At 40.2% G+C, this 14,468-nt stretch overlaps 1 protein-coding gene across 1 annotated transcript; it reads right to left on the bottom strand.

Annotated features, from left to right (window-relative positions):
• Positions 1-405: 405 nt before the first annotated feature.
• Positions 406-5,268, bottom strand: atf5a (activating transcription factor 5a). Its single transcript, XM_063486934.1, has 4 exons — positions 5,057-5,268; positions 3,895-4,143; positions 2,372-3,560; positions 406-2,285 (listed from the first exon to the last, which is right to left on the bottom strand). Exons 2-4 carry the CDS (start codon positions 4,034-4,036, stop codon positions 2,099-2,101), a joined length of 1,518 nt encoding a protein of 505 aa, XP_063343004.1. The 5' UTR covers positions 4,037-4,143; positions 5,057-5,268; the 3' UTR covers positions 406-2,098.
• Positions 5,269-14,468: the final 9,200 nt, after the last annotated feature.

Raw genomic sequence — 14,468 nt, 5'->3', positions numbered from 1 at the left:
CGTCGAAAGCGTTTTTATGTTGTTTTATGTTAAATGTTGTATCGACTTAACCAGAAGAGATCGATACCCATGAAAGTTTTCAGTCCTCTCTGTATAACCGTCTGTCAGCTGTCTGCTCAGCGGGGCAGGGTGAGAAAAGAAGCGCTTGTCAGTGTCTGTCGGGCCCTGACCGGGCTTTACTTTGATTTCCCTTAAAAAATAAAAATAAAATGAAAACCCTGCGGATTTATTAAATCCAAAAACCAAGGACTTATTTTCACGCTCAGGCCGCAGATTGTACTTCGGATAACGCAGATAAAAAATAAAAATAAATCCCAGTAAAAACACCAAAAAGAAAAAGCACAGCGGGCCAAGTTGATGATACACTTTATTTTTTTAAAAGCAAAAAGATTGACATCAGACGAAGTTAATTTGTATCTATGATTAAATTACGTTAAAAACACAACGCGCTAAATGTGCTGTTAGTACACACTTTTGGTTTAACCATCGGAATTGATAGTACACCGCAGGGGGCAAAAAAAAAAAAGCACCAATTAAACCCCATAAATAATTACGATAGTTTCGCTGTTATATTCAAGATTGTCTTAAAATAAATATGCATAGAAAAAAAAACTATCCTTGGTATAAGCATGGAGCAAATGACAGTAACAATGATTATTTGCTTATATGAAGAAAAAAAAAAGAATGAGACCTCTTACACCAAAGCTAAAGCTGCAAAAGCTTTAAGAAACAACAAAATTAGGATTTTTTCCCAGTAATTTTATAGAAAGAAAAGGTTAACACACTCCACTCCCTGAACATACAAAAGTTGTTACAAATTAGTGCAGATCAGCCAGAGGCCTATAAAACTTATTGCTTTAACAAGCAGTTTAGAGAGAGAATTATTTCTGAAACCCTAAATTTTCTATTCCAGAGAGTACATTTATGCAAAGGCATGCAGAGGAAGGCTGTTAGAATGATACTAGTTACAATATTTGTACACATTGGGAAATAAAGAAAAAAAAAACAGTTTTACATGAGGAAAACCTGCAAGCTTCAAGTCTGTAATCTCCTCCCATGATTATCTACTGATGTTTGTAGAACTGGCGGATTAACGTGTATCCTGAGCTGCAAAACAGATTGTACATTTTGCAAAATGCGAGGGAAGAATATCTTACTGCCACCACATGATAAAATGTTACACATTTAAAAATAATATGAAAAAAAAAAGTTTTGGTCACAGAATGCATAATGCAGACATTATTTGAAGCCATTGCTAAAAGAAAGATAGCAAAGGTTATATTTGTTACATTTAAAGGGATGAAAATTAAACAAATGTAAATACAGAAGACAAAGTAATGTTTCCAACAAAGCCGGCTAAAATACTCTAAACATACAAATAAAATAATTCTGTTATTGACTGAAATAAACTGGAAGCAAATCAAATGTTTTACAGAACAACAAACAAAGAAAATACACAATAAAGTTTCACGACTCTTGTACGTTAGCCGCTCTTTCTGCAATTGTAAAAGTCAAAGGATATTCAAGGTCAGTTCTAATAATTTTAGTATTAATGCCAATTACAGTTTTTGCTGTTGCATAAACGCAGTTGATTTGAAATATTTGTTCACACTGAAATGTCAACACCCAACAACGCATTTCACCACCAACTAGTGATCCATCGACTGAGCATGAAAATAATTTAAAAAGAAAGAAAAAAAAACCCCAAACAAACATGAGTTTCTATTGCTGACATCAATTTTAACGTAAGGCTATTACAAATATAAAACCTGCATAATGAGTTACATTACTTCTGAAATTACCTTATTTCAATAGTAGATTCACGAAGTGCGAGAGCTATTGAAAATGATTGTCATCTTAAAGCATTGCTATGCCACAGTGCCGGCTCAAGTGATTCGAGTACGAAAGCGATGGAAGAATTGGATAGTGTTGATTTAAAATGTAAAAAATATTTCATATTAGCAAAGCATGCTTTTAACCCCTCGCTACAGAAAAAAAAGAAAAAATTAACATTTGATTCAGGACAAACTCAAAGACAGAAAGAGCTGCTGATTCTCCCTGTTACGCTCTCTCTAAGTGTACTCGCAGAAGCTTGGTGTTACGCTGTTGTGTCCTGCTTAAGCCTTTGGCTACGGGCCTTGTAAACTTCAATCAGCAGGTCTTTAACGTACTGGATTTCACGTTCTACGGACTCTGCTTTGTCCCGGAGCTCCCGGTTCCTCCCTTCAAGGCAGTGCAGTTGTTCCTCCAAAGAATCGAGCTCCGCCCTTTTTCGCTGGCGATACCTGCATCGACCAAAAACGAAGACTCTGTGAAAATGTAAACTCGTGAAATTTTTATAACATTGACATTTCATCGAGAAGAATCTCACCTGTGAGCGGCAGTTTTGTTCTGATCTCTTTTCTTTTGTTTGCGCTCCCCACCTTCGCCTGGAATGATGTCCACTTCGTATTTCATTGCACAGTGGTCTTCCTTCAGCCGACATGCTTGTCTGTGCCCCGAAGATTCCAGGTTCAAACTATCCCTAGCCATTAAAAGACACTCTGGGCCCTGATCCTCAAGGAAATTACAGTGTAGATCATGCTGAGCTATCTGTAGACTCTCTGTTTTCACCTGCTCGTTGATGTTGCCCAAGAAGCTATGGTAGGCCTCAGACTGTGCTGTTGTTGGAAGATAACTAGCTTCGCTGCTCTCGGCTTTCCAAGAAACAGTGGCTTTTGTCACCTCCACACTAGTTTTGATACTGTTCAGCACATCACTGTTACCAGCACCTCCGCTGACTTCCCTCATGCTATACATCAACAGATCCTCTTTCTTATGGGGGACCTCCAGTGATCCACCAAAGCCAAATCCACCACCAACAATCTTCCCACCACCTATCACATCTTGAGTGAAACAGCAATTTTTCTCTTCTTTTGGTATAACGGCACATCGTCTGAGCTCAACCGCACTACCCAAGCAGTAGCTTTTCCCTACCACCTGGTCGTCCTCTACACAGCCATAATTACCTGTAAGGGTCACAGCTGAGTTACCTGAGTTACTTCCTTTGGAACTCAACAAACTGCTGTCATAGCCTTCGCTGAACCTCGAACCATCAGGAACTCTTTTCCTACCACACCCACTGGGTCGACTGCAGCTATATGGGGCGTGTCTTGGAATTTTGGAGCGCCCAATGGGCCCGCCACAGATGCTGAGCAGGTCCAGTTCTCCGGTTGCCAAGGTAACAAGAAGTGGGCTGGATTCCGATTGGTTGGATGTAGCGTATGATGCGTATGGCAGCTGAGTGAATGGCGGAGGACCCGCAGGCAGTGGACCCCTGTCGCATTTTCCCAGCCTCGGCCCTTTCTCGGGCAGTGGCTCAGACAGGAAGTAGTCCTCTAGTTGGGCGAGTTCCTCTTGCAGCAGAGAGGTCATGACCTCCAAGTCAGAGGGCACCTGGATATCATTCTGAAGGGGTGAAGGGGGAAGGGAGGCATTAGTAGAGGAGGGAGGGGAAGGAGGGTTTGGGAGGTACGAGGAGAAATCCACTTCTTCCGTCATCCAGTCAGTGTTACCATCACCTATTGAGGAGGGGGGAAAAAATTGCATCGGTTACAAGCTGTTTGTCGGAAGGAAATAATGCTGCTAAAAAAAATAAAATAAAAAAATAACGTTCATGCAAAAAAAAAAAAAATCCACCAGTGCACGTAGCAGTTTCCCAAAATAACAATCAGATTTATAATAATAATAATAAAGGCAATCAGATTGGGGTTTTTTGCCAATAAAGTTGCAGCGTTTTAATATAACAGACGTAGCTAGTTTATTACTTACTGCTCAAGAAGGACGAATGTGCTGCAGTGCCGAGCCCACCTGAAATGGGGAAAAATATAAAAAAGCGTACACGCTGCAACTCACCAATTAAGTGCTGACTCTCCTCTGACACCTCCCCCCTGCACCCCTGTGATTGGCTGTGGTTAGCCTGTGGGTGAGAGAGAGCGAGGGGGTCTGCCGGGCAGACACGAAGAGTCTTCCAAACAGGCGCTGATGTTGCCATCATTTTGTCTGTTGGTGCTTTGATTCAGTCCAAGTCCAAGCATATGCTGAGAGCAAGCAGGGTCTGAGAGATGGGCCACAGTGAGCAGGTCTGGGTGAGCATAATGAAACCTAGAGGGTAAGCAGAAAGAAAAAAAGGGGGATCAGATATGTCTGAGAAAGATACGGCATACTCAGTCGACTAATGGGGATCATCAGATGGGAGTCTGTCTATGCTGCCCTCTGCAAGTTTCTCTGCATGGTTTTAATGATAGGCAACAAAGAAAAAATCACTTTCTGGTCCTCACTTAACTCATTTTCACACAAATACACTTTTTCATCTTTTAAACAAAAAGGCTTTACAGTAAATACCAAATACTGAAAAGCAGAAAAGTACATTATTCCCAAAACCAAGCCTCAGATGTGACACAGTGGGTGACAGAAAAGTGGGAGCAGTGTCCTGTGGGCTTTAATCTGGCTCAAAGCAAAATTAACCTGACGTCCTCAAAACACGTGGGACCCAGTGACGCTGTCAAGGGCCCAACTGTTGACAAGAAGCACCACAAGAGCTACCTCTCCTCTCTGTAGGTGAGCTGCCCTGCTGGTCAAAGAGGATTAATGCTGATGAGCTGCTTCCAATCGCATGTTCCTTTTAAAATTAATTACCAATTCTTTTTTTTAATCACTTAAACAGATTGGACTCGATTACAGCAATGAGAGCTAAATTAAACATTGAAAGATTAAACGCTGGAAGTGACAGACGTGATGTATCTCCAGTTAGTGCACAGACTGAAGGCAATACATTTAGAGTAGAGGAAAAATCAATTAAAATCAAACTAAAACTGACCACAAAGCAACCACAATCAGTCAAACTCCATGAGTTTAAAAAAAAATTTAAAAAGAAGAAAAAAGATGTTTGAATTTGTCAAAAAGGTTCATTTAAAGCGACGAAACCAATGTAGCCACTTTACACCAAAATGATAACAACAACAACAGCAACAACAAAATAGCTCTATGTACAGCCAGTAGAGAGACTTTCACTTACTCCATTCTTGCAGAAAAAATTGTAGAGCACTTGGGGGTGCGTTGCTAAAGCAAAGCACGATGACTTTTCGGGTCCAACAACTTAGCAAAAGATTAAAGAGCCATATTTCAGCTCGGAATATCCTGGACAAGGCAAACAGAGAGAGGTGCTGCTTTGTTGTGGTCGACCTGTAAACTGAGGAGCAGCTTAATTGTGACAAAGCATCACTTCATTCACACCTAGCAACCGACTGCGTCACCGGGGTAAACCAGGCTCCTCCGCGCGTGCAGATCCCTCCGCCCCCTCCCTCCGCGGCTCACCGAAGGACGTCCCACACTCTCGCTGCCCACACTTTTATAAAAGTATTGAGCTACTTTTTTGTTGTTGTTTCTGTAAAAGTAACACAGCTGCTCATTCCACTAGGTGAGTAATAGTATTATTTATAGTAATAAATATATAGATAATAAATATACTAATAAAAAAGAAAATACTAAATTCAAACTGTGCAATTCAAGATACAAGTAACAACTGGTTTAAAAAGGGAATCTGAAAAGTAGCATTTTAGCTAGACATTGTGCTAATTTTTAAGCTCTAAAGGGTATAACCTCGTCTTTAAATTAAATAACGTACTGAGAGGATTTGGTTTACGCAAACGCGATCTTTCGAGAAAACTACAGTTCAGACACTGTACTTTACAATAAGGCGTGCCGCTGTTTTGTTTAAAGCGCTATATGGCTCATAACACACTTTGTTGTTTAGAAGAAGTCTGTTGCATCTCCGTTGCATCAGTGGTCCACGAACAGTACCATTGGCTGCACGGGCTCAGACTGTCGTTCTGTGATTGGCTCAAAACGGCTACTTCTGAAATATGATTGGTCGGTGGTAGGCAAGGCAAAGCACCACCGTGTTGTCATCTTTTTTTCTCTCTCCCTCTGTCTGCAGTGCAGACTGTGCACATGTTTCATGTCAACAAACCGGGCGTGGAGGTCGGTGCTGCAGTTTTGAAAGCAGAGAATATCGTTGACACTTTGTGATACAGTTTAAACAAACTCAGACACTGATGCCGATACAGCATTCAGCTTGTAATGACTGAATCTGGCCGATTATGTCGCGATAACTAATGAACATGCAGTATATATCATTTATTACATAATTTAAATTAGAAATTGCTTAGAATTACATAATTGCTAATCACCGTTGTGGATGTAACATCTCTGTTTTATTCGTTTATTTTAATTTAGCTTGCAACTACTCTATTGTGATTATGTCTCATTTCACTTTTATTTTGTTGACTTGTTCACCTGTCTACCCAAAGCTTCCCAGGTGCAAAATTACACTAAGTCAGTAAATAATGGAAGATAAATTATTCATCCCTTGTGGTTGGCTGTCAGCCTAATACACTTTGCGAATCCTTATTTTTGTGACTAATTTGGTGAGACACAGCTGGTGGAACTAAATGAAGTTACTGGTAATGACTGTCAATGACATTTATGTGAGGAATAAAGCTTTGTTTTTCTCCTTTCAGCAAATCCCGAAGCTGAGCAAGTGTGCTGTTCTCCTGTTGCTATAGTAATAGCGGACACTGCCCCCTATTTTAGACTTGTTGTCTGGTTGCTGTTGCCATGGGATTTGCATCTCTCTCTTTTTCCCTTTCCCTTTCTCTCTCTCTCTCCCTCTCTCTCTCTCCCCCTACTGTTTTCCTTTTACCTCACCTTTGTTTTGGCACTCCTAACTACCCAGCCATTCTCCATCCTATTTGCTGAGTTGCATTTCTGTTACTCTATCATTTTGCCAAAACCAACAGGTTTATTTCCAGCTTTGCTGAATTAATAAATTGATTAGGCACTAGGATTTAGCCTCTAATAGATTTGTCCACAGAGAAGCTTGTCTGTGCATTGAGTGAACATCTGAAAGTCGAATCGATCGCACAGAATCACATTATCCAGGATGGCTCCAGGGGAAGTTGTTTTCACACCAAGTGAAACATGTTCTTTGAAAAAGACCAGATGAAATTGAATTTGAGTGAAATGTCCCAAGTCTAATATACGCTGTCCGTCTGTGTCGATCTGATGCCTTTAAAAGGATGGCCCTGTTACAGCGGCGCTATTCAGCAAAACGCCCACCATGTGGTTGTTACCATAGGAGTGGAGCTCTGAGAGATTTGTAGAAAGGCAGCCTGATGCAATCGAGATAAATGTGGTCGTAATGGAGACCAGATTGAGATCCTAGTAGCTGGTGAAGTTGGCAGGTCTCCCGGGAAAATCGCTGACTGCTCTCTCTGTCTGTATTAATTGGTCCACTGAGGGATTCCTGTTTGCGCATCATGAGAGAAATCTAAGGTGCTCCTTATGACAGCATGGCTGGATTTCCCTGCAGTCTCCACTATTAAGTACAGTTTCCTCTGTCACTATTTAGGAAGACATGTAAAATGTGTTATTTGCGCAGCAAAACACCTTCATGTCTCCCCCTCCTTCCTCTGGAAAATCTTAACAAGCTCAGTATCCATTTGCAAAAACTGGAATAGATAAACTTTCCGACTTGTTAAAACAACACAGGAAAATGAGCCAAAGTAAACAACTCTGGATCAAACTAGACTTCAGATACTCTTGAAATATTTATTGTCGGTTTTTCTATAGCGGGAGTTGGAAGTCCATCACTCGATACTCAAATTCATTGTCTGAATATTGTGGATGAGCAGAGAAGTCAGAAAAGTCAATGCTGCATGCCAAGTGCATGTATGGCACGTTAGTAAGGGTTACACCATCATTTCATCATCATCTCTCTCAGAATTTATTGTCCTCAACTTTTGCCCCTCTTTGAACATACGAAGAAAACATGGAATTCAGTTACGACTTGTGAATGGAAGCCTCTCAGAGGGGATTTGTGGACGTTTCTGTGTGTGTTCAGCCTGCTGATCACTTGAATTTGTTTTTCGGTTTGCCGTGAAAACATGTAATCAAGTCTCAGGAAAGTGACAAGCATAATATCATTTTTCATTCACGGATGTTTAAAGCAACTTCATTTGCATTCAGCTGTGACAGATAGGAGCCAGTCAGTCATAGGGTTCTGTTTATTTGCTATTCCTCAAGGACTTCGTGGTATATTAGAGGTGTTTGATGTAAAGGACTACAGCATCTGCTTTGTCTTCCTGTGGGATCTCACAGCTTTTAGTAGATCACTCATACCTAACTCCAACTTCTGAAAGCATGTTGAATGAAGCCGTGCGTGGCATACAGTGTAAGGTCTGTAATAGAAAACAGTGCTACAATAACAGCAGGACAACTAAGAAAGTAAACGAATTGTTGCATATCACAGCTTTTTATTCATACTTATTGTCCGTGCATCACTTGTGTTCTCCAGAATTTCAGCTCTTTAAGCAAATGGGTCCCAAGTGGTTCCTCTGTGTCATTTACAGCACTCAGGCTGTGTGATGCTGCGCTGCAGAAACATTTAAAACCCCTGAGGCTCAGCGTCTGTCACCTATGAGTTTTACACAGCCGATAACCATCCAGGCCATATGCTTCGTGCTCATGAAAAAACTTAAACTGTTCACTCATCAGAGCTTAAATTAACTCAGTGGTTCCCAAACTTTTTTTGCTGGGCCCCCCTTTGTTTTACAAGAAAAATGTTGTAGTGTAGTGTAGTTGTTTTTTTTTCCTGTGTAATAATATTCAACATTGCTATCAATACATTTTTCAAAAAATGCCTCTCTGTGCAAAATGGGTTCAAAAACATAAACAGCTGTGGGATACTGTTTGTCCGTGATTTAGACAGGGGGAAAAATCGTGGCAGGATCAGCCTGATATTATTTGTATCCCACTGTAACTTTACTGTATAAAGAGCTAACATCTCCAAAATGTCAGGAGTAGTTAGTCATTACAACAAGTGTTTGTGAACTAAAAATCAAGAATGTGGGATACTGTTTGTCCGTGATTTGAACAGCCCAGCGCGTGCTCCCGACCAAGGGGAAACTAATTCTGCAGGGGAGACCTACCTTGGCACTTGTGCAGGTGAAACCAAAGGGCAGATATGCTTCACCATATTTTCTAGTCTTTGGCTTATAATGAAGTTGGTTTGGAAACATATTCAGCGATGCTTCATCTCCTGCTTTGCGTTTCTGTGGCCGCCCCGTGCTAGCAGTGTCCAAACGTTTTGTTTTTTTTCCCCCCTTTTCATACGGCGCCCCCCCTGTAATGGCTCTGGGCCCCCATAGGGGGCGGGCCCCACACTTTGGGAAGGTCTGAGTTAACTCGTGCTGAACTTTGAATTCTAATTGTTAATTTGGTAAGGCATGTTAAAACTAGTTTACAATGTTATCTTCCATTGTTTGACTGTACATTTTAGTCATGGGGTCTCTGCTTTCTGCAAAGTCACTTATTTTAACAGTATATTTGCAAGCAAACAGTCCTTTACTTTGATGTGGAGCATAAGAAAGTGTTAAGTTAGAGCAACATAAAGACAAAAGAAATGCATACACTCACTGACCACTTTATTAGATGCACTTTGCTAGTACTGGGTTGGAACCCCCATTTTTTTAAATTATTTGTGGCATAGATTCCACAAGGTGCTCCAAACATATTGACATGACAGCATCACACAGTTTAGCAGTTTTAAGGCTGCACAACCACAATGTTATTCTTCACGTCCCAAAGGCACTCTACTGAACTGAGATCTGGTGGCTGTGAAGGCCATTTGCGTACAGTGAACTAATTTTCATGTCCAAGAAACCAGTTTGAGATTTTTCATGGTGTGTTTTCCCATTCGAAGCATCCATCAGAAGATGGGTATGCTGTGGTCCCAAAAGGATGGCCATGGTCAGCAGCAATACCTCTAGTAAGCTGTCGAGTTTAAATCATGCTTACTTGGTACTAAGTTGTCCAAAGTGTGCCAAGAAACCGTTTTCCTCATTACACCACTAGAGGCAGCTTAAACTGTTGAAACAGGACATAATGGATCCATGCTATCACATTGTTTACACCAAATTATGACCCTACCCTCTAAATGTGGCAGCAGAAATTACGACTCCTCAGACCAGGCAACACATTTCCAATCTGCTGTTGTCTGATTTTGTCAAACCAGTGCAAATTGTAACTTCAGTTTTTTGACTGACACCTGGTGTGGTCTTCTGCTGCTATAGCCCCTTTGCTTCAAGATTTGGCATGTTAATTCAGAGATATTCTTCTGCGTATCTCAGTTGTAACAAGTGGTTATTTGAGTGATTCTTGTCTTTCTAATAGCTCGAAGCAGTCAGATTATGCTCCTCTGCCTTCTTGCTTCAACCAGTCATTTTTACCCAGAGAACTGAGGCTCACTGGATGTTTTCTCTTTTTCAGATGATTCTCTGTAAACCCTAGAGATGGTTAGAGAGATTTTGGAAAATTCCAGTAAATCAGCAGTTTTTGAAATACTGACACCAGCCCATCAGGCATCAATAATCATACCACGATGAGTTGCATGTAACTGGCTGGTTAAATATGTGGGTTAACATTTAGTTGAGCAAATGAACCTTTAAAGAAGAACAAGTGACCAGCGAGTTTAATTCTGCATCTAAAAATCGGAGCAGCAGCATATTTAATTTATGTCATGTTCCAGGTATGTGCTGATATTTTCCTGTTGATGAAGAGTGATGTAATAGCTTGGCTTTCTAAAAATAATTTTTTTCATACCTGCAACAGCACTAAAGAGCCTGTTTTAACCTCCTAAGACCCGAACTCTTCCACGGCATGCATTCTTAATTTCTCTTTGATATTTGGGCTGATTGGGATCTGATGAATGTAAAAACAAAGATTTTTTTTACCTATTTTTTGTTTCTAAGAAAAATGAGAGCCACATATGAGGATATTTGTTTAAAATTTCAATAGAACAGTAGCAGTATAATGTCCTCGTAAGTGGATATCAGGCCCTTGTAGAGCAAAATTGAGTATTTTGGTCTAAATAACCCAAAATGTGATGTCCACATATGTGGACACCAGGTCCTAGGAGGTTAAGGTAGTGAAAATACTACTAGAGGTGCAGAACATTTCAAATTAAATTGAATTATTCATGAAACACCGGTACATTGTATCCAACTTAAACCTGTCAACTGACCTTAATACAGGAAGTCATGTTAGACAACGCACAGTTTAACTTATTCAGTTTTTCTTACTCACTGCTTAATGGTCATTTTCATCAGTAATATTTCTAAACATTGTTAAAAGTGGTTAAGATGCTGATATTTTTTGGTATAATTTAACCCTAACTGTTACAACATGACCAGTTTTTATGGTTTCTTCATTCTGTTTTTACAGTTTCTTCAGTTTTTTCTAATTTTTTCTGCTTTTCTTCATACAATTCTTTCACGTCATTATATATCACTTCCTTCTCCTTTTTTTTTTTTTACCTCATGCATGTCTTTATTCCTTTATTGTATATTTGTCACATTTGGCTTGTAACTCCTGATTTTTCCTCAGCATTTCTTGAAGTGCACACTTTTTATGTGTTTCCATCATCACTTCTCTTTATGCATGTCACCATTTCTCTAACCCTACACTGTATATCTGTCCATATTTTCTCCAGGTGTTCCTTCTCCTCCTCTGTTTCAGTGTTTTTGTCTTTTGCTTTGTTATAAAATACTCACAGTTCTGTATTTTTCCTCTCAGAGTCTTGGAGAATACTCTGCATTTCTCTCTGTTTCTTCCTGTTGTTCCCTCTCTTTCTTTTTTATGCATTTCAGTGTTACTTTGTAGTGCTTCATCAAACATTACTTGCAACCCTTCTTCTTTTTTCCCCATGTCTTGGAGCTTACACTGCAGTACTCGGTGTATTTCCTCCTGTTGTTCCTTCTCTTTGTGCATTTCTGTATTCTTTGCAGTGCATTTTTTTCAAGCTCCCTCTCTCACCCGCTCCCTTTTTACTGTCTGAGTGTGTTGATTCACTTTTCCTGTTGAGCTTGGCTGGCACATCTGCTTTCCATCAGCAGTTACCTGTGTGTAAAAGAAGCAGCTCTTCATCAACTCATCACCAGCTTGTTACAGCATTCAGTACAATAGCTAGTCTAACTCTAGGAAGTCTTCCTTGTTGACTATTTTCTCAATCTGCTTTGGATCCCCTCTGGTATTCTTGTCTGCATTCCCTTGTTCAAGGGAACAAACAGTCTCTGTGAAAAGAAAACCTGTCTGCAAGAAAACTCACTTGTGGATACTCGCATACCTGCCCACTCAAACCTCTTATGTAATAAAACTAGTGAGGCTGGTACCTCTCTCAATGCCTGCTTATGGATCCAAAAACTTTACCAGTTATGACAGTTATGATAAACGGAACCAAAATCTATTCGTCCGTTATGGTGGGAGAAGTATAATGTGTCTGTTAAATAGGGAAATTCTGATTGTTTCAAAGGAGGGAATGTGGATGGGACTAGATGACCTTCAGCAAATGTTTTTCTTTTAGGGCCTCTGTGGTGTTTCCCAAGTGTAGACACATGACTCATCAGACTAGGCAAGTTTTTTTTTTTTTTAACTTCTGTTGTCCAATTTTGATGAGCCTGTGTGAACTATAGCTTCACTTTCCAGTTCTTAGCTGACAGAAGTGGCACATAGCATGGTCTACTGCTGCTAAAACCCATCTGCCTAATGAGTGGTTATTTAAAATACCGTTGCCTTCCTTTCAGATTGAAGCAACCTGGCTATTTTCCTCTGACATCACCTTTCTTCCTCATTCTGATGCTCACTTTAAACTTAAAGCTCTCATGACCATGTCTAAAAGTTTTAATGGATTTAGATGTTGCCATGTGATTGGTTCATCAGATATGTGGGTTAGCAAGCAATTGAAAAGGGTTACCTTTGAGTGTATATACAGTTTCTTTTATATCTCAGATTATCAAAAAATCTTTTATTTAGTTATCAGAATACAAAGAATTATTACCCCACAGTGGGGGTGCCGTTGTGGTGTGTCTCTGTTTTTGTTGTCCTCATTAGGTCAACAATGGCGCTTTTCCCCTCTGGATATTTTTTACACATTGTGTTGTGCGTGCTGTGAAATCTGGAGAGAGAAAAAAACAACAACAATGTAATCGAATGCTTTGTATCTATTGTGTAGCCTGTTTTTGAATTAATAACTGTCGGTTTACATCCCCTTCAAAGAAAGCGAAGATGATTTGTTCAAAGCAGTAAACACTGTGAGTGCAACTTTCGCCAGTGCATCAGATGCATTTAGTGAAGGATGCTTTCATGTGTGATGTCTGAGCCTGCGTGTGTACAGAGGGGGGAGTGTGTTAGGGGTTGGGCAGAAGATTTTTCGCTTTAATCTACTAAATTAATCTGAACTCACATGTGGATATGAAAACTTATAAATTACAAATGCCTGCGCTGAAGTGTTGTGAAGGATGTGAGAGTGGAGATCTTTGACAGGAGATGCTAAAAAACCTTCCCCCTGAGCTGACAGATGTTTTCATTTCGTCAGATATTTTCGGTTGTCTTGAGATGAGGCTAATATCTCCTATTAATATTGACAAAATCGTGTAAGACCTTTGCTAATTCACAGCGTCGACGGTCTCATTTGTGTGATAAAGGCGTTGGGAAAAAGACCAGTGTGAGTGGGAGAGTGTGGGGAGATCACCCCCTGGTTCATTAATATTTCACCAACAATAAGGCTGGGTGTCACTCTTGCTCGTCACCACGGTAATGAGCGAGCGCTGCCCTCTTAAAGATCTGTTTATTATTCAGCTGGGCACAGCAGAGACTCAGAAGTACTGAATGGCACGATGTGTGAAAATCTCTCCCAAGGTCAGCCAAATGCAAATGGTGTGAATGATATTAGTGAAGCGGCAGCAGTTATTAGTAGGAATCATTGGCTGCATTAAACTGAGGGTGCTCATTTCAGTCGACATCGCTGCACACAACATGTTTTTCACTTCAGACCAAGAAATTAAGAATTAACATTTCAAGTGCTGAATCGAATCAGTACCTGTCAGCAGCAAGGTGTGTTTCCCTGATTACCTGCACATCTGCTGAAAATCCCCCTGGTCCCTGGAGTCAATTAATCATACCGCCCTGTCACAGGTTAATAGTAATCTGCACTTGCACCTTTAGAAAATTTGAACACGAGAAGATCCGCTGTGTGAATGTGAGGAATTTTTACTCTTAAGCGTCCACTTTGTGGGAACTTCATGCACATGGTTTTATAGTACGTGATTTGAAATTTCTTAATATTGAATCATGCATGTAAAGTCGCATGTAATTTCCCTTCATGTTTTTTTTTCCTTTTTTTCATTTTCATGTCTCCCACCTAGTGCAAAGTGAGCGATATAATTAATTACGCTGCCCCAAAAATACAAACACAAAAAATACGGCTTCAGTGTTTCTTTTGTACTTGATCAGAGTTAACGAGCCAATTTAACTCATTAAACCACCTGATTGTTCTCATGTAAATAGACCCGTTGTAACGTTTTAAAAATGAA

Source organism: Pelmatolapia mariae, linkage group LG10_11, assembly GCF_036321145.2.
Source record: "Pelmatolapia mariae isolate MD_Pm_ZW linkage group LG10_11, Pm_UMD_F_2, whole genome shotgun sequence".
Lineage (NCBI taxonomy): Eukaryota > Metazoa > Chordata > Actinopteri > Cichliformes > Cichlidae > Pelmatolapia > Pelmatolapia mariae.
Note: the sequence above shows the minus strand (reverse complement) of the source record. Positions and strands in the feature narration are given on the sequence as shown.

What these genes read in the sequence shown, in the direction of transcription:
- atf5a (XM_063486934.1), bottom strand. Translation starts at nt 4,036, where the DNA reads ATGATGGCAACATCAGCGCCTGTTTGGAAGACTCTTCGTGTCTGCCCG. An exon ending in GGAGAGTCAGCACTTAATTG is followed by an intron (nt 3,561 to 3,894) that starts GTGAGTTGCAGC and finishes CCTCCTCAATAG; the next exon opens with GTGATGGTAACACTGACTGG. An exon ending in AACAAAACTGCCGCTCACAG is followed by an intron (nt 2,286 to 2,371) that starts GTGAGATTCTTC and finishes TGGTCGATGCAG; the next exon opens with GTATCGCCAGCGAAAAAGGG.